The sequence below is a fragment of the Anser cygnoides genome, chromosome 2 (assembly GCF_040182565.1).
Source record: "Anser cygnoides isolate HZ-2024a breed goose chromosome 2, Taihu_goose_T2T_genome, whole genome shotgun sequence".
Classification (NCBI taxonomy): domain Eukaryota; kingdom Metazoa; phylum Chordata; class Aves; order Anseriformes; family Anatidae; genus Anser; species Anser cygnoides.
The window spans coordinates 45,889,203-45,910,353 of NC_089874.1; the positions used below are offsets into that span (position 1 = coordinate 45,889,203).

Genomic DNA, 21,151 nt, shown 5'->3' on the forward strand with positions numbered 1-21,151 from the left:
AGGAGGTAAATTTTGGCCTAACATCACCATGGGGATTCATCAATTTTCTGAATTGAACAGAAACATGGAAATAACACCTCAGATTCTACTCAGCTACTGTCATGATGGAGGCAGCAGGGCAGAAGCAAGCCGTAAAAGATTTTTAAATGTGAGACAGGGGTGTTATCACAGGGCTGGACAGGACCTTCAGAATCCCTTTGTCCAGCTCCCCAGTCCTAATGCAGGACCAGCTACCACTGGCTCACCTACACCTGACAGATGTGTCTCAGACACCCGGAGGCAGAGAAACACCCTCCTCCAGCAATTTATTATGCTACTTGTAATCCTCATCATAAACATATTTGCCTAAGAACTAACCTGATTCTCTGTAATTAAAGCCCATTATTTCTGTCTAATGCACCATGAATAAGTAAGAGTTGTTTTCCCCCTCTCTTTCAGGCAATCTTTATATCTGAAGGCTAATATATCTCCACAGTCTTTCCAAGACTACAGAACCGAAGTATGTCCTATTTTTCCTTTTTGACCAGATTTTTGCAGACATCAAACCATTATCAACACTCTCTGCTGAGCCCTCACCGACTGGTCCATATCCTACTCTTAGAACAATGCTCAAAATTGGACATAATACTTCGGATACTCTGCGCTGGTGCGGCCTCACCTCGAGTACTGTGTGCAGTTCTGGGCACCACGGTACAAAAAGGACATTAAACTGTTGGAGAGTGTCCAGAGGAGGGCGACGAAGATGGTGAAGGGCCTAGAGGGGAAGACATATGAGGAGCGGCTGAGGTCACTGGGCCTGTTCAGCCTGGAGAAGAGGAGGCTGAGGGGGGACCTCATCGCAGTCTACAGCTTCCTCGCGAAGGGGAGTGGAGGGGCAGGTGACCTATTCTCTGTTATCACCAGTGATAGGACCCATGGGAACGGTGTGAAGCTGAGGCAGGGAAAGTTTAGGCTGGACATCAGGAAGAGGTTCTTCACCGAGAGGGTGGTCACACACTGGAACAGGCTCCCCAGTGAAGTAGTCAGTGCACCAAGCCTGTCTGAATTTAAGAAGCGATTGGACTGTGCACTTATTCACATGGTCTAAACTTTTGGGCAGACCTGTGCGGTGCCAGGAGTTGGACTTGATGATCCTTATGGGTCCCTTCCAACTCGGGATATTCTATGATTCTATGAGATCCTTCTTATGCAAGAGAAGCTTCTAATGTCCTGCAAGCAACAAGTCTTGTACTCTCATACTTTAGAATTACATTTGACTTTTTTTCTGAGCACCATGACACTGATACTATTTATATTTATGATCATTTCAGATTTTTCTTTGCCAGCTGTTTCTAACCCTGCAATTTTGCATCTGGTGATTACTTAAACGGATAATTTGCACTCCTTCTTTTTGGACTGCCTTCCATAAGCCAACTGCCGCCATCCTCATTCACATTTCCAAAATTAAGGATTTCACCAAAAATATTTGTCTGTGGCTGCAAGCAATGTAGCTCAGAGAGCCTGGAAGAAGACCAGTAATTTCAGAATGCAGACGTCCTTGTTTCCTAGGATCTTGTTCACTGCAACCCCTTAACTCACCCTTAACTCATAGCTCTCTTTTCTTGCCAGTTAAACAGGTTCCAATAAAAATTGTTGTGTTCCTGTGAACTGTGAGAAGCAAGTTACACAACCTTCTTTGAGATTCTCGGATGAGAGGTGATACATAATTATGATAGATTATTCTCAATATATTATTAAATTGTGGGTTTTGTATCTGACAATGAATTATGGCATCTGGGGAGCAGGACAGATACATCTCTATGACTTCTCTGCTTTTCCCAAGACATACAGACAACACTGTAAAATACATTAAGCTCTTGCACTGAAAGCTGTGGGTGTTGTGTACCAGAAACCTCTTCAGATATGTTAAATATGTGTGTCTCCAGTATGATGCAGAACTTGGAAGGGAAACTGTCCTTCAGCTAGCCTCCTTTAAAGACAGCAGGACTTTTCCTCATGAATGACTCAAATCCCTACAGCTCCTTTTGCTGCTTTGGAAAATTTTGTAGCTTTCAAGTGGCATTGGGCAGACAAAAACCTAAAGCTTGGGAGCTCTCATGCAGGTGACAGCCAGCTCACAGCTCCAGAGAACGTAATTTATTCTGATGTTCCCATTACTGGATCACATTAATAAAACTAGCTCTCTAATCCATTAGCATTGTTATGACACAGTGAGGGCCCCACATATGTAAATATGTGTATTTGTGTTCAAACATTTACCAGTTGTTAATTATATGGTCAGCAAAATGAATCTTCCATCTGGCAATAATGTGCCAAGATCATTGCCTCAAACTGTCATTAGTGATTTAGGATCAGCAGACTATCATTGTGATAACTGATAAGAAATCAGTATTCTCTAGCAGGAAATTGCCCTTTTCATTCATGCAGTGTACAAAAAGCATCTCACTGGTGAAAAGAGCCACTTCTCCAGATGCTGCCATCTATTATATAACATATTTATTGTTTGTGTATCAGTGTAAATCATCTCCTGAACATCATCATAACAAGTATCAGCTGATCTGATTGCCAGAAAGTGAGTCCTAAACAGCAATAACTCATGGGCCTAGAAAATATTTGCCTAAGTTCAGGGTTAAAGACATGCCTGAACTTGCAAAATGGCTTATTATAATTAACCATCAGGAGTCTGGTTTGACTTCTGCTTCAAAAACTTTCAGTTTAAAACTTTGCTTTCAGAGAAAAGATATTTTGTGCAACTTGATGTGAAAAGTGCAGGAAGTAAATGCCTCTCTTCTTTCGAAAATACAGACATTAGAATCCACTTAAGACCTAGCAGACCTCATTACGTTTCCAGAACATGCTTTTTTCATGAACATTTTATTAGAAGCATGACCTATCAGTGAACAAATGGATGTAGAAACCTCAGAGATTTAAGAGGTGAAGCAAAGAGAGAATTAAGAGGTGAAGTTAAGGTTATTTGTGGTGACAGCCACATATAAATTACTACACAGTCCTGGTCTAAGACAGCCACATGTCCAATAATATGTATCATACTTAATACATTTCCAAGAGGCAGGAATAGGAACAGAATGTAAAAGCAGCTGCTCTGTTTTATAGAGGGGGGCACGCACATGAAGTCATTCCTATTTACCTCCTATGAACATCATCTCAACTAGATTTCTGGTCCGTGCTGCCAAGGGATATCAGCTCTGGGTAAGACAGAGGCAAGAAATTCCCCTAAAGATGATCTAAATTTGCCTTACTAAATCCAAATGCAAATAGGCTAACGACAGATCTTAAGAGATTGCTGTGATTAAAACTGAATTCCCATGTTGGTCTTTGATCCTATTTCCAATTTCAAATATATAAAAGGTGCCTTGTTATTTTTATTTAAGAAGTACGAACAGATGCAACATTTTGGATAAAAGCACCAAGGCACTAACACCAGCTGTGTATAGCACATCTTATTCCCCAGACACTTTTGAACCCACCAAATACTTTCTATGAATGGTGGCAGAGACACAGCAAATATACTACATTTTAACACAAAGAGAGACCAGACAGCAGGTAGGTGCCAGTGGCTTTAACTCTGCTCTCATGAAGAAAAAGTTTTGGGAATGAGTTCACAGATACCAAGAAAACGCTGCAAGAGAAGAAGTTCAGACATATGTGTCCATAACGAAGAAAATTTCATTCTCTATAACTGCTAACACTTTTCTTTCTTTTTTCCTGGTAGAGCCAATTTTATTGCTGTAATCATCCCTTCTGTACATATGATACTTGCTGTACCATACTCATCTCTCTTCAAGATTTGCTTTGTTCCCTATAGTACTGATCAGCTCACAGCTTTTTTACATTTGAATTACACCTCTCCCTGTTCCTGTTAAAGATCTGTGCCTGAAAATAGTCAATGAAAACATGCAGGAAAAAAAAGATATCCATATCACAAGAGGCAATAATGCTATCACAGGAAATAGCTTATCAATAGCATAAAACGTCTTCAAATTTAATTAGTATGTAGTGTATGCAACCCATTTATGATTAGTTATAATAATAACTCACAATAATAGCAAACTAAATTTTAAATTAGTTTTCTAAAGACTGCTACAGTAATTCATACAAAAAGATAAAGTATGTAAAAACAAAGCAGTACAAACTGTACAAGTAATTCCATTAACTTTGACTAGCAGGATTAATGTAGAACTGAAAAATCCTACAGCTTCAGAGATCACACTGCAATGGCAAACCCAAGAGTTTCCTGGGGATAACTGAGGTGTTTAAATGGTTAGGTAAACTTAGGAAGTGTACTGTGTGAATGACTTCCTTGTGCTCTGAGTCAGCCCTGCTAGAAAATGACATTCATATCTAATAAAGTACATTATTCATCCCACTAATGAATTGAGCAACTTCATTTAGAGGAGATCAAAGGCCAAGTATTTAAAGGTATTTAGATACCTAAGGAGGCCTACAGACATCTAATGAGATTTAGGAATTCAAATACCTTGAAAAAAGTGGTCATATGTCTTTTGCACTACAGAAGCAGTAGAGTGATTATTAAACAAATATTCTCATACAGACAATTTCAATTTAATTAATTCAGGTGCAATCATGGCTCTCTTAGCTTTTCTCTAATTCAAGACCAAGGGGGTTTGCACTGGTTGAAACTGAAATAGCAAGCATTTTTAAGTGCATAATCTGTTAATGACATATAGTATTAAAACCACACAAGAAACAGCAATAGTCCTTACCAAGAAGGTTTTCAATATAATTTGTACATATATGCATGTATGAAAAATACGAAATCTCTAAATTATACTTGAAAAGGTTCTTGAGAGGCAAAGAAGTGCATCTGCTTTTTTTTTTTTTTTTTCTGTACAGGTGCTACTAATCCTGGTACTTAATTCCTGTGTGATTAAGAACTGAACTTTGGCTACTAGAAAGTTTGAGCCCTTACTGTATTAACTTATGTAATTTTATTGCATTATGAAGTTTATGCAATACAAAACAGAACACTCCAATAAGAGAGCTCACAACACAAGAACATTAACACACAAACAGAAAAGAGTTTGGGGTTTTCCTATCCCAACTGACTACCCTGACAATTAGGCTATCAATTCTTTGACAAGGTTTATCTCTGTAGGATTTTTTTCACTGTTTTTTGACAGACAATAATAATAATAATAATAATCCATGTCCTGCCCCTTGAAACAAACACAGTTTTTCTGAGTGACGAAAAAGCAACAGAAATACAAAAGCTTCATTAAATGGGGATTCAGTTGGAAGTGACTAGTCAGAGTGAGTGCCTGAACACTGTTCCTAGGGATGTGGAAGGGGAAAGTGATTAAAAGGGCATAGAGAAAGGGAAGAATTTACTGTTGCAGACAGTATCTGTAAAACCAGCAACAAGGATGAGGTGATTCATAGCACCTAAAGCACCTGTATGAAAACAAGAAGTAACCTCTATAAAGTGATGTCCCGAAATAGCTGTTAAAATATTACTCATCATGATTTCACTACTTATCACCAAGACACTGGTACCTATGCTTAGCAGTGTCTATGCAAAGAACGGTAACTACGTTGCAGAGCTAGAATCAGCCAGAAGACCAAGTCAGATGCAGAACCTGATGGAGCATCCCAAGGCACTAACACTGCAGTGGAAAGCACAGTGCCAAACCACTGCTCTATCCCAACACTCACGCTCCAAGTGAAGAGAGTGGTCACATGCAGCAAAAACCTTCCAGAATTTCACAAGTATGCTTCAAATTCAAAACAATCTTTGTTAGGTTAAAAGCACAACACCATATAGTATCTTTGCTTAAGTGTATGATTCTGTATGCCATAGGACTGTACCACTTCATTAACTGCTAAAAAGTGGTATTGATAGATACTAGATATTTTTATACAGTTACTTAGAAATGAACTGCAACATGAAAAATATTAACATTTTTTTTTAAAAAGCACAGTCTGCTGTTATGCATCTTAACCTACTATTTGGCAATTTCACTTTATTTAAGTAATAAATAATACAGCTTGGAAAGCTTAATTGGTTAGAGTATAGTACTTATTGTCAATGTAAAGTTCCTTAAGAAACTCCATTTTATAAGCTACTATAAAAACAGACCACATTTTAAGATGATGCTACTAACTGAGAAAAATTTGTTTGAACTTTCAAGTTTAGTACCTTCTCTAATATTTTAGGGCTTTCTTGATCTTATTAGCATACCAATTGGCAACTAGCTTTTGCACAGAACATATTTGCTAGCATTCTGCAATTCAGCACATTACCAGGACACCCTGAAGTTGCTGGTAAAATGGAATGTAAATGGAGCCTTTCAGAGTGAAAGGAACAGATTTTTAGTACTCTAAAACAAAATAAAACAACAACAGCAAGCAAGCAAACAAACAAACAAACAAAAAAAACATCATTTAAACCCCTCCCTAAATATTCAAGAGATGATCTGCTACTGTTTTATATGAAAGGGGAACTCCTGAGTATCATGATGAAAAAACAAACCACTTTAAGGAAATGTATTTATTTAGTGCACGGAGTTTTTGTTATGTACACTCAGCAGGCATCTATCCATGACTAGCTGTTGTACTGCGTATAAATACTGCAGCATATGGAATGCCTGTTGACATATCTCTTCTTCACGTCCAGATATAACTGACTGCATGCCAGGATGCTGTTAACCACACTATTTACCAGCAGAGGCACAAAATTGGCTTGTCCCAGCAGGAACAGTAGAGAAAATTGTTGCTGAATATCCAGCAGGGTATCCGTGGACAGTGTATGTTCAGGACCTAACAGGCTACAGCTCTTATTACTCTCTTGGGACACAGATTCATTACAGCATTTGGGAGAGGGCAATTAATAACGACACTTTCCGAAGGACTGCATTTCTCCATCTTTCTCATCCAAGATCCCAAATTTCCAATAGACTTGTACTAATTAGGCTGCATGTAAGATGTACCCAGACTGGTATTCCTAAAGAACGACAGAGTTTCTGTCAGCCTACTGCATAACCATTCTCTTGCCTTTCCCACTACGTATTACTCTGATAATTTTCTTTAAGGTAGGAGTATTACATAATGTGGGCAAAAATGTAGGTTTACGATACATCTAAATGATGATCTACCAACAGGTCCAGGTAACAGTGAATCTCTTCTAGATCAGCTATTACCTAGAACAGAGCAAAAGAAATTGGCACATTCGTGTGGAGCAGGTAGGGAATCAGTCTTTCAGACTATGCCTGAAATCTACAGCCTGTCTGGATGTCACAGATAAGACCTACTTGCAATGGGAAAGTGATTTGACAGGCAGGAACACACAGCACGCAAAATCACAGCATTTTATTCAGACATTAAATTGATGTAGATCAACAAATTCATGTCAAAAATAGCTCAGGAAAAGCCAAGACTCTATTATCATCATAAAAAAAATGCAATAATTAAAACAAACAGCTAAATCTGACTCTAAGCTCCATATATATAGCTTGTGCTGTAAGAGTTTCAATTTGAACTCCTCATAATGGCTTTGCTTCGATGACAATCCCAGCACTAACAACTTGGGATTTAAAATCAGTTGAGAAACTATATAAAGTTAAAACAAACAAACAAACTAGAAAGTGGAATAATAAAAATAAATAAATAAATAAAACAGCAAAAAAGTCTAAGCATGGGATAAGAGCCCTCGAGGCTATGTTACTGTGAACAGATTTCACACTGTTATTATTTTTTCTTGGTTACCATTAAAATTACACTGCAACCAACCCAGCTGTGTGCTACTTATAGAGATCAAATCATTATAAAGACATGTTTATGCTACTGGCAGCAGCAACAACATTTTTTTCCCCTCGTTTTCAAGTCAATTAGGAGAGAAAAACATTGTAATAACTTTTTCTTTCTCATTCTCCTTGGCATTATAGGAATAGTTTATTTTCATTGATTAAGGCCACAAAATACCCACAAGTCTGTCAAAAAAGAACAGACTTTACTAACTACCAATACTTTCATGTTAAGCTCTCAAGTTAGTAGGTATATATATATTTCTTATTAATTCTCTCACTGAGTAGACTTCTTTTTCAGCTTGTTTGATCCAAATGGCTTTGACCATTCTTAAACAACAGCATGAAGAGAAACAAAGGGATTAATGTGCAGTGGATGCTGAAGGAACAACAGAAGGTGAGAAATAAGAAACAAAATCTTTGCAGCATCTTCCATTGCAAGTAACACTGTGCAGAAGTTTATGTGGAAACACTAAAAAAAAATAATCTAAGCAAAAGCACTGCTTGATCTCACCACCCAATCTACACCAGACCACAGACTGGAAACCCAGTTTACACTCAGCTTAATGAAACTGAGACCATCCTCAGCATTACTATTATGGACAGAACGGAGATCTGTGTTATAAGGCCCTACACAACAAAAAGCCTGCCAGGTGGAAATAAATTCTGTGATACCTGGGACACTGTAGCATGCTATCAGTCAGCAATATAAAAATTTGCTGCAGACCTGGCTCCAACAACCTCTAGATATCGATCCTGTGGGTAAGACTCATCACCCTTAAATTTAGTCACCAAAAAAGTTAGGTATGTACTCTAAGCCAGATGTCTAGACTCTCTTGATAAGTGATGGAGAAAGACAGGTATCTCATGAAGGCAATTTATCCTATACTATGATGGGTGTCTCAGGTGGAATGAATCAACCTCTGGAACTGTTTCTCTCCATTGAACTGAAGATGGAAATCAGAAGAGTAACTTAGTCTAGACATCTAACTTTAGGATGACTGAGAGTCAGGGAAATGTATCCAACTCTATCTCTCTATTTGCCACATCACCAGGCACTACACTATGTGAATAAAGTGTATTTGTAAGCAAACCTTGGACGTGGAACTTGCTTTAAATCCCATGTAGCATTAGGAACCACAACTTTCTCCCAAATCAGCCTATCTATTAGCACTGACATAATGAGTTTGTGCTTTTACTGTACACAGCCAATTGCTGATGCTGTTTCCTACAGAACTGGCTGACTTGAAGCTCCACTACACAGCAGTAAATCAAACCAGCAGAAATTCTTAATTATCCTGTTCAAAGCACTGATTAAGAATTTTGTCATGAATGACAAATCTCACCCATCAGTCTTTTAACCAAATGATATATTTCATATACATTGAAAACATTAGTGACGAGAAAAAAATAGCAGTGATACCTACTTGTCCAAGAGTGCATTCCATGCCACCAAGAAAATCTGCCTCCTTCAACCCATTGTGATTGCTGCTAATGTCATGGACTTCAAACCTCAACCGCTGCACCTCTTCAAAATAGAAGTCCACTGTGAACAGCTTGGAGAAGACGGGATTTATACAGGTTCGAATCACTTCTGTCCTGTCAACCTGCCAAATGGAAAAGAGGTCGTATGAGTGGCTTCTCGTTCTAGCAGTGATGGACTATGATGAGTCCTTCAAACACAGTTTTGCTCAGTTATCAGGATTGACAGCTGTGACCGTGACCACAGGCCCCATAGCTGCCATAGCTATAGCCATAGCTGCCTTTTCTGTGCAGGGCTGGCTGTGCGCACAAGGCAAGGCCAACTTTCCTTGCCTCTCCCTTCCAGCACATCTTTGGAAGGTCTTGGTAGGAACACAGGGCACAGCGTGCAGCCTCCTTTGCAGGGTGAACAATGACTGTCCCCAGCTGGGTATATGAGATCAGACAGAAGGCAGAGCCAGTTGCTGAGCACAAGCAAAGCAACTGTCTTGTGCTGGCTGTGTTGCTCCAACCATTGATGGTGGGACAATTCTAGGGAGCTTATAATGGCAGCTTTTAGTGAAACGATGTTTGGATATTAAATCAGGCAGAAGGAGAGGATGTGATCAACAGAGGAAGGCTGAGAGAGATCCAGCCACAGTCAGCTCCAGCAGAGGGAAGATGTCACAAAAATACAGAACTCAGTGGAGACAATAGCACAGACTGTGGAAAGTAAATTCACGTAAAACCATCTACAAAACAATTCAATTGTGATCAACAGAACTACACTAAGGATGAATTTGGCCAGTCAGGAAAAAAAGAGAAAAATCTTATAAATGCTATAAGGATGGTTTGAACTAAATCCCTACAAGACTTGTTACTTCACCAAGCTGGTCTTATTTTCTTATTGGAACCATTTAAAAACAAATGAGACAAACAATCAAATATGTTAAAGTTATCATGCCTCAGCAAGTTATCCCCTTTCAGTTTAATCACAATAATTGAGCCAAGACATGTTTTTAGCACAGCTAAGACAACTGAAGCTGGCATACCTCACTTTAGCTTGGAGATGACTTGCCACATACAGTCTGCTAGTCTATTATTGGATGGCCAAATCTTCTCCACCTGGTCATAATTTGATCACTTTGGAGCATATATTCATATCTTTAGATGTCATTAATTTTACTTAACAAAGGTAATAACAACCTTTAGCTCATTCCCTACTGCTAAGCAATTTTTAGCTCAGCATATATACTCAAAGAACCTCCTGGTCACAGCAATATTTCTGCGCTTAGATTTAGCAGAGAGATCATGGGAGACAATGAGAAATTTCCTTTCCCTCAATGAAAAATATGGTCTGGGTTTCCCCTAAGTGGTCATTGCAAACAACAGTGGCAGAGTGGTATGGGATAACTTGCTCTGTGATTATCTAGGGATAATAACTGTGAAATTAACTATAGAATAACTACAGAATTTACATCTCCAGCAGTGCCAATCCATCACTACAGAAGAGCAGCAGAGTGATACAGTTTTATCAAACTAAGTGAAAAAGCAAGCAAAACCCCAAGAAATTACTCATTTTGGACAACTTGCACGACTAAGGAGTAGAGAACTGGATAGATAGCAAACAACTTTTCATAAAAATATATCAATTTTTCTACCTCGCCAAGTAGCATTACAAGAATCTGATGCATTATATGCTGCTTACCACTACGTCCAAGCCTTACAACTGCTGAAGAAACACCAATGAATCTACATTCTTAATTCCTAAAAAAAAAAAAAAAGCGCTCTCTGAGTGTTTTCCAGTTCTCTTAAAATGCAGTACTTGGGTTTCCTATTTTTGAAGTAGGTCTTTGCTACTTTTCATTATGATGCATTACTGGTGACAGCGAAAGCAAGGAAGCAATTTTCTTTTTCTCAGGCTCTTTGCTTTGGTACAAAATAAAAACAAAACCCTGATAATTCTATAAGATTAAAAGAACTGATCCTAAAACGAAGGAGGACTTGGGCACATCAGTCACAAGACAGGAGGTGGTTGGTGTGCCATGGAACGGACAAATTAAATTGCTCAGAGGAAGAGTGATGAGATCCTTTGTCTGATTCCTGATCAGGAGCATCTGTTGTGCAAAAAATGACAGCCACTTGCTTCACTTTTCAGAGTTTATAACACATTAGCCTTGCTAGTAGTTATCGGCAAGGACACAAAGAGTCAAGTAAATCAAAAGTGGGAAAAAAAATCATCAGTTCCTGTTAGCAGAGATTTATTTTAGTGCTCATGAAAGGTGTCAGATTGACAGCTCTAACAGCTGAAATCCCTTAGTTAATCATCAAACAGGTGCTACCAGTCATCAAACAGATGCAAACCAGTGGTACCAGTGCTGTCTCCTCACATGGCTGTGTCAATGTGCTCTGACTATGACAAAACCATCACATAAAAGAAAGCAGCCTTACTTACAAGCTCAATTCTTAATCCCTTTGCTTAGTCTAGGCAAAAAATGATGGTTCTGATAACAATGATGCAAAGCACAATAAGAATAATGTAAGTAGGAAAGGATTTTAGATACCTTACTTCAGGTACTAAGACTATTTCAAAAAATTTTTGATCTCTACTTGGTATTAAAGTGGCTTGAATTCTCTCTAACCGCTACAACATGAAATACTCACTACTTCAGGTATCCAGTCAGTTGAATGGGATGTCCTGAGATCTCTTCTAAGTGGAAAGTGATTTGATCCACTTGCAGAAGAGCAGTCATTTCATGAAACAGTGAAGCAAGAGATCCCATAATTAAAACATTTAAATGTTCTGTTTTAAACTATTCTGTATAACCACTGTAATCTCCTAAATTCATTCCTTGTAGCCGTGTAAAATGCTAATTTAATGGCAACCAAATCATTTAAATTGTTTAACTGGTATGGCAGCTCTCCTCAAGCAGTAACCGAAGTTTTTCTGTCATTGTTTCTCCTCATCTCTGGCACACTGCTGCTGGGATGTGGGGAAACAGCTCTCCACTGTGAAATGCAGATTTATACTTATGCTCAACACAGGTTAAATATGTGACTGCTCAATGGAGTGAAGTGCCTGAAAATGGAGGCACAGGTCTGGCCACAGTGACATTAAGAATTTCAGTCTCGCATAGCAGTAGGACACTGTTTGCTTTTTCCAGCCTGTGACTGACTGACAACCTTCCCTTGACAGACACTGTACTGAAATAAAGCCATTCCACTGAATTTCCCCAGTCTTCCCACATTATTGAGATGATACATCAAGCCAGCATGTCAGAGTATTGGATTACGTGAGAAAAATCTATATCGAAAGAAGCAATGCCAACAGCTCCACAGTGATAGAAAATTCTTCATTCCCCTCTCAGCAGCAAGCAGCGTACAATAGCATTAAGCCCTGTTAGTCTGCCCTGTTCCCAGTCTGCTTTGTCAGCAGTATTTCACAGTTACTCTATGCGTTGCCTAGAAAGTCTAACACAGTCCTTAGCACAGGAAGTCCGGCTCCATTCCCTCGTTTTCACTACCGTGCTGCAGGGCTGAGCACCAGTAACCATCAGGTTTGATTCATGCTAGAGAAGCACGGGTGAGCAGAGCAATTCAGTAAATTCACTGAAGTGAAATCTGGAGATATGCTTCAGAGAGAGAGTCTAGCCCTGAGCACAAGTCCAGTTGACGAGACATCAACCAGCAGCTGACAAGACATCACCTGCATGCCAAAACAGAATGATGAACACCATCAACCATATTAGATTTCCATTACTTTTGCTGAAGAGAGCTTTTAAGTTCAACAACAGCATGCTACAAACAAGCAGCACTTAAACTTTTTCTCTTGTTACAGAGAACATGGAACTCTTGGGCAACCTAACCCTGAGGGCAGGTGGATTTCTCAGGACACAGACAAGGGTCATGCCCACAGCTTTTGGATTTGTTGACACCTGACGTTTGAGCCATCTGCTATTTCTGGACTTTGCTGGAACAGGGAATTTCTCCAATTCATTAAAGCAGGATGATTTTTCAGAAGAAAGAATGGACAGCAACATGCACCTTTCAGCTGTGTCATCAGCTAAAACTGACCTTAAAAAGAGCAGTGCTTCAGCTGCCACCAGGGTCTGAACATCTGCTTTGTGGTACAGCTTTAGCAGCACATTTCCTTCAAGGACAATTTATACAGAAAAAAGGACTTGCATCTTCCCCTCCCGGGATGGACTCATGCTGCTTTCCCTCTTCATCTCTTTAGGCCCTTGTCACTCCACAGAAGGCGGCACCCTGCTGACTAGCTAGGATTACTTGGCAGGCCCATCTGGATGCAGCCACCCTGTGAGCTTCCCCTTAGGGAACTGTGAATGACATACAAACACCAAAGTAGGCCTCCACAGCATAAAGCTCCATCTCAGTAGAACGAACTAAAATATTGAAAAGGACTTCTAGGACCATAAGACCTTTTCCTACCCCAAACTTTGGAGGTTTGATTAGGTTATTGCAGGCATTCCAGCCAACAGAATCAAACAGGCATCCCTAACCTTCTTACTATTTCTTCTCTGTTTCTTCAGGTTAATCTTATCTACCTTACCAGGCTTTGCTTTGGGCCTTCTGAATCCTCCCATCAAATCCAGAGGAAGCTGGAAGCCAGGTCTGAAAGCTTTCTCTCAGTATTATTTGCTGTGCATGGACAGTTAGCAGAAGTGTTTTCCTGGTTTCCCATCTATCCACCATCACAGCTGAAGAACTACAGAACTGCCTTTGCAGTCAGACAACATCAAATTAAAGAAAACTCAAAGGACAGATGAACAAATAATAAATTTCAGGCTTCTCATGCTGTTTGCATCTTTTCCTCTGTGAGCTACAGAAAAGCAGTGAGTTCTGTAAAACTGTGATAAACTTGGTAACTTCCATGAGGAAAAGATTCTTCATCCTAGCTATAATTACACTGATGGAAGTAGCACAGTTGTTAAAGTACAGGCTGAGGATCTCCTCTCCATTTTCTACCTTCAGTTGAAAACTGAAGTAAAGGAGAAGAAGCCAGCCTGAGGGGATTTTTTTTTTCTTTTTCTATCAAAATTAGATTAAGTATAAGCTATTACATACACAAGGATGAACAAGGATCAGGCAGAAGTTCACTCTGGTGAAGTTCACCTGGTATCTAAGGCTTAAAAATGACCATAAACACAGCTTTCCTATTGTGCCCTTGGGAACCACGGAAATAGAGAGTTATCTAAGTCCTGGAGCTCTGTGCCTCAAGGCTCTGCACGAGGATTTAGCACAGGTCAGCTCTGTGGAGGACTCACTCATCCTGGACAGATAGAATGGAGAACAAATAGATACCAGCTATTTCTTGTAAACACATAACTAGGACAACCCCCCCCCCCCCCAAAATTTTAAGTGGATGTTACTTGATATCTTTGAGGTATCAACTTTGAGCAGCCAAGAGTCAAAGGGCTGTGGAGAATTCATTGTCTTCTCATCAAAAGAAGATTGTGAAATTTTGATCACTCATGAAAAAGCATGGGAATGCTATAGCTGGTAATGATATGGCTGCCTAATGAGCTAACAAAAATCTTTGGTCTACAGAACCATGATCTTAAAACTTATTCTTGTCCTTCTTGTCCTGCGTTTCCTTTGGTGTTTTTTCTTAATTAAAAAACAATACAAAACAAAACAAAACAAAAAAACAATTGAAAAGCCATAAACATGTAAATTCCACTAGAGTGTGGGTGCAGCTATTTAGCCAAAGCACACTCTTTGTGGCTGTTATTTCAGCAAGTTCTTAGACCAAAAAATTGAATTTACTGTTCCCCACACATTTTATAGACCACCAAGGGAAAAACAAAAGGCTGTATTTTCAGCAAAAGCCATTATAAAATGCTGATTAAATCCAGAAAAATCACATTTGTCAGCTGAGATGACAAAATGTACAGAGGTAAAGGGGTAGCATTATTTTTAGGTCATCTGAATTCTAACAAGACTGAAAATTTCCATGATACAGTACCTTACATGAAAATTTGATATCAAGCAGAAAGCAATTTACACTTTGCTTGGCAGCTCCTGAGGATGTTATTAATATTTTTTATTATTATTAACATCACTTTCGCACCATCACATCTCTATTCCACAAACAAAAAGTCATCCCAAAGGTCACTATAATTTATAGCCCTTGTTTTCAATTTAATTTATGTTTGAAAACAGTGAAAAGAAACCAGCAGACCTTTAACTCTTTTTAGGTGATGGAGCTCAAAGCTAAGGAAAATCCTGACAACACTGGCAAAATGCTTTTGGCCACAGATTGGCTGGAAGAGAAGCATTTAACATGAATGGTCTGGAAATTATCTGCAAGTATTTTATTTTATTTATGTGATATAAATACTAGATAGCTTGTAAACCTCCCAGTCATGACCAGGAAGGCCTGCTGACAAGCACTGGAAAAACAAAGACAGAGGAACAGCCCAGGCCTCAGGGGGCTCCAGTCCCTGAGGTGATAGCAAAGAAGCAGCATTATTTCTTATTTGGAAAGTTCTTTGTTAAGGAAGCCCATTTCTCTGTTCACAGCCAATAACTGTCCTCTGCTTAATTCCTCATCTTTCTCAGTTACTTTTTATTGTTCTTAACCAGGAAACTGAGATAATTAATGATGTATATTATGTACAAATTCTTTGAGAAATTCCTGGATGGAGTTTGCTTTATAAAACCATAGCTTTGAAAAGAAAATAGAAATGTCATTGTTTACAACTGCTTGCATACATTTTTTCTCATCCACTCAGAAACAAAATAATAACTACAATAGCTTAGGAGGCATGCAATATTGCACTAGAGGATCTATACTGATCCCTGGAAGAATACAAGCCAGTATAGATTTCAGAGTCTCAGCTGAGCAACCCCAAATTCTGAAGTCTATAAAACCTGTAAAACAACGTGGAATGTGTAGTGCTAACAACCAGTTAATGTTATTCAAGAGCTGAACACAGAGATAATTTCAAGAGGGATGGGAGTGATGCTACCCAGTATGAAAAAAGCAGGACCTAAACTGGTTGGGAGCCCTTGGGCCAAGGGAATCTCCAGTTTTCTGGAATAAAAGAGATCTCTGGGTAGGCTACAAAACCCCACTTTCTAGGAATTATCATTGACCTCCTTGGTATGTCTGAGCTTTCTAGGTCGCATGAAGACTGGAAAGTACAATGGTCTCTTTGTTCTTCAGAAAATCTGATATAGGAGATAAAAAGCTAGCACTCACCTAATACATTCATACACCTACTCTGAAGGCTGTACATACATAATTTTAGTTTAGGGAGTTAAAGGTTGCTAAAGTCTTTTCATCCTAATGTCACAAATCCCAAGTCTGGGCCACAGCAATGATTTTTAGTCACTGTATGGAGTGCAATGAAAGCAAACTAATTAAAATTGTTGCTACGTTGGGAGACTTTCATGTAATCCCCCTGGATCTTTGACTGCTTTCGTGATAACATTACTGATTGGACTCCATCTGCGTTTGTCAGTTCTGGGATTCCTGTTCTGCCATGGTTCTTCAACAGCTTCAGTTGGATTAGACTGATACAATCTGGGTAGATTGTGACCCACTATTTCCTACCATCAATATTTAAAAATTACCCTTCCAAGTAATAATAATAAAAAAAAAAACCAACAAAGTATTTTTAACACCACATACAAATATTAAATATTAACATGTTATCATTAAAGTTAATTAACATTATATTGATTTTAAGAAAAATATTAAAGTGTTTAAAATATTAAAAACACTTAAAATATTAAAAAGATAAAATGCCTTGTAAGACAAAAGGACTAGAAGACTAATTTTTCCTAGGACTAAAATGAAAAGTATCTAACATATACACATAGTAATCAACTATGCAAAGCACATGTGGTTAACGGAGGGATGAGTCATAATTGCAGTGTAGCAGTAAGTATGTAGATGATTAGTTGGTAACCATCTTTCACTTTTCCAGTGAAAGTTTCATTGGAGCATGAACTTAGTTTAAACAATAATTCTGAAGGCCACATAGTTTTGGTGAAACTTAGGCCCAGAAAAATTTGAAAATAACTCAGCTGCTTCTCCTGGACATCAGAGATTCAGACCAAGGTCTCTGCTATGTTTGATTCAGACCAGAAATGCTAACTTTTGTCCCTTCTCTCACAGGTGACCACCTTAACCACCAGGCTATTAACTTTTCTATGTGGTTTCCCCCTTTGTTCTGTTTTCATGTGTTGCAATTTTCATTTGTATCCTATGAATTAGGATTTGGCATAAAACCATAAAACATGGAAGAGCAAAGAATTCCAACTCTGAAATTTTAACTGAGGACAAACTTAAGCGTAGCACCTTCTCTGAGCCTAATTGCAGAACATTTTCAGTATGTAAAATCTGTAAAACATGAAGCTTTTTCTGTCTCTTGACCTTGGGTTATAAAGGACAATACTTCTTGCATTAGCTGCTGCACTGTGAATATTCCAGCCAGTTTTGAAGAGCCAGTTAAAGAACATTTCAGTGAACCCGAAAAGCATGATATCTCTTTAGAGTGTATCATTAACTCAGTGTAAATTAAGGTCTTTCCAATGAACAATGATTAAGTGGACAGAACACTGAAAGGACCGTGGTAACTTAGCAAGACAGTAATAACTGGCTTTTCCAGAAGACTTTTTACGTTTTGTTGCATTTAACATGGGAACATCTGTAATTCTGAATTTTTATGTGTAATATCCTGAGCCCTGATAGAGATCAGAAGACCAAATCTGAAGAGAGAATGTCACTTCAGGTATTCAGAAAAGACTTGGGCAACTTCTTCGTGAGACTGTGAATTTCCTGTAAAACAGCATAAGGATTTTGTCCTTCCTTGAGCCAAGGCAGAAGCTGGAGCCTCCAGGAGTGGCTTCCCCCAGGTGCTCAGGGATCTCTGGTCTTTCAGACCCTGTTACCGTTGCCCTGGTAAGGGCTCATGCCTTAGTAGAGGGATTGTGCAAGCTCTTTCAGCAGTATGACTTCTTAAACCATGAATTGTCCTCATAATTAGCTACAAGCTGTCAGCCAGAGATAAAAAAACACCCTCATGGAGATCCAAAAATTTAGGCTTGCATTTCTAAACAACTAGTTGCTTTAAAGCCTTGACTTTTACGATTGTTACTTTACTTAATTTGAGGTACATGAAATAATTTGTAGTGTAATACCAGCCTGTTGAGATGGAACTGGCACTCCCCAAAGAGAGCTACTGCTTAGTGTAAATGCTATACCAGAACTTTAATGCTCTTATCTGCTGTGGGGACATTTTCATATAGGAGCCTCTGCTGTGATCACAGTGTCAGTAACAGGTGATTTTCCAAAAGCTGCCCAAAGAACCCTCCCTGTCTATCTCTGAAATCATTTGTTCCCACTCCAGAAGTGTTTTGGGCAGACTTCTGTTAAATGTGAATTACCACTGTCCCTCCGGTTTTAATGCTGTCTACCAAATACGGCAAATTACTATAGCTCAAGAGCTACCTTTCTGTATTAACACCCATCTTAAATGGATACACATGACTTAAAGTCAAAGTTTAAAAAAATATTGAGGAGCTCCATGAGACTCCAGCTGGTCCGTTTGAGTTTTCAGCTACTGAAAGCACACTTTTAATGCTTCAAGTTTGCTTATATCAGTGCACAGTCTTGACAGAGATATAAATATATAGACATAATTGATTCTATGATTTAAATATAAATTTATATCAAAACCCAATCTTTCTGTCACCTGGACAAAGTCTACTCCTTGCAGAATATAAGATCAGAGACATGCAGCAGGAGCAGAAGCTAAGCCAGACAGTACTTCCATAACAGGGAAAGAGTGGCATCTCTGAGCCCTGGGCTCCCAGCCCCAGTGCCTCCTCTCTCCTGCTGCCACAGGCTCTCCCATCCCTGTGGGGGTGTCCAGCCATCTCCCTGAGGCTGCCTTTGCACAAGGCCAGCAGCTGCAGGAGACAATATTCCGGAGACCATTCCTTCCAGTGTGACCGTGGCCATGGACTGAGGTGTGTCTTGGAGCCGGCAGCAGTAAGAGAGCTGCGCTCTCGCCTGTACCAGTTTAGCTCCTGCAGAGTCATTAAATTGAAACAAGCAATGATTATGCTACTCCTGCTAGAGGGTTCAGACAGTAAATGGAATTACTCACATCAAAGCCCTTTATCTTACTCTTCCCTTTGTCTTACTCTGGTAAGGCCTTCATAGCCGTAACAATCAAACATTGACAGCTATCCAAACTCTGGAAATAAAGAGTTCTGCTTCTGAGGTAGCCAACACATCCCGACCCAGCCACGAGCACTGAAGAAGGGCCTCACAGAGATCTTTCAGTGGAAGGAGATACCCACGTGCTGTGCTCCCTGAGTATCTAACAAGCACTCAGCGAACATCAACACGAGTGGGTAATGAACTGCATCGGTTCATGGGATAAGGTGCTGAGACCCACTCAAATGCAATTTCATTGGCATAAAAATAAAATAAGTTTTTCATTCAAAACTCTAGAATGCTACCTCAAAGCTGAGCCCTGAAGCCTGGATGCTAAATCTTCCTTTACATTATATTCCACATACAGTCCAGATGTTCAAATGCTGTGAAAATTGCCATTTATTATTACCCAACCTTCTTTTTAGGTCTAGTGTTTCAATTCAATCTTCTTTCAATTTGCATGTCCCTAAGGACACAGACTTTTTGTAGAGGACAAGACTGGTTCTTCAAAGTGGCAACAAAAATATTTATATATCATACCATTTAGCTTCACTTTCTATTAGCCATAGAATGCTAGCAGGCAGTGCGGTGCCTGACAGGGGGCTGAAAGTCAGTGCATTATGCAGCCATTTGAAAGCTCATTTTCAGCCATATATTCTCCACACAGTTTCCCCTCACTTAGAAAGTGAGCCTTGGGAATACAGGTCTTCACTGACAGTTTCAATTTCATTGTTATCTGATTGCTCATTTTCAGTCTGCTGGTAGGGAGATACAAAGTTTTGTTGGTTATTTTTGTGCAAGAAGGGACAGCTTTTTATCAAGGAATGTATGCATTACTTAACTGCTTTCCCCAATAGAGATGGTATTTTAATGTTTCCTGATCAGCTAAATTTTAAGTTCTTTAGTTTCAAAGTAAATTTTGATTAGTGTATATATATATATATGTATATATATATTATTTTTTTTTTGATTCCCAATGCAACGCAGGACCCTTGCCTGAATGACAGCAACAAAAAATGCTACAACATGACTTGTTCAGAGAATATGATTTAAAATCTGCCAGGTATCTGAAAGCCTCTCTCTCTCTTTTTTTTTTTTTTCCCAAATGCCATTGCTAGGGAGTCCTCAGTTCATTGCCAGAACAGTGTGGCACACAACTGGACTCTGCTGCAGTGTTGGGCTACAAAGAAATGCATTAAAACGTACTCCAATCTGGATGCGAAGTATTTATTTGCTAATTCCACCTTTCATTACACCAAAACTGAGTTCCAGAATTAATTGACAGTATTGCCACCTTTAGGTACTTGCACCCTGGGCAAATGGTTTCCACAGCAGTTAAATACATGTTTCTTCTTCACTTGCTGTCTTGGAGGGCAAGAGATTTACTAGAATTTCGACAACTGTGTGTAGTGCCAGCACATTCATACAGAAGTGCAGATGCTCGCTGCTGTTGAGCAGTAATTAAGCCTGCAAAGAGGCCTTCAGAAGAGCATGTGACTGCCCAAGATTGGCCAGAAGGAGAGAAATCTGGCATCATAGCATTTCTCATGAAATTGCAGGTAACTGAAGACAGGGAAGAATAAAGTGATGGGAAGATCCTTTGCTCACTGAGTATCAGTGGGATTACATTATACCAAGTAGGAAATCTACACTGCTTCAGTAATTTGCTCTTTAATTAACTGACTATAAATAGTAATTTGATAATTTATTTATA

General features: G+C 39.1%; 1 protein-coding gene across 4 annotated transcripts in view; it reads right to left on the bottom strand.

The window, feature by feature from the left end:
* Positions 1 to 21,151, bottom strand: part of CPNE4 (copine 4) — a 296,808-nt gene that overhangs the window by 108,018 nt on the left and 167,639 nt on the right. For all 4 annotated transcript variants that reach the window (XM_066991980.1, XM_066991978.1, XM_066991981.1 and 1 more), the window contains one exon: positions 9,209 to 9,388. In XM_066991980.1, the coding sequence (XP_066848081.1) occupies positions 9,209 to 9,388 (180 nt within the window). The remainder of the gene's footprint in view (positions 1 to 9,208; positions 9,389 to 21,151) is intronic.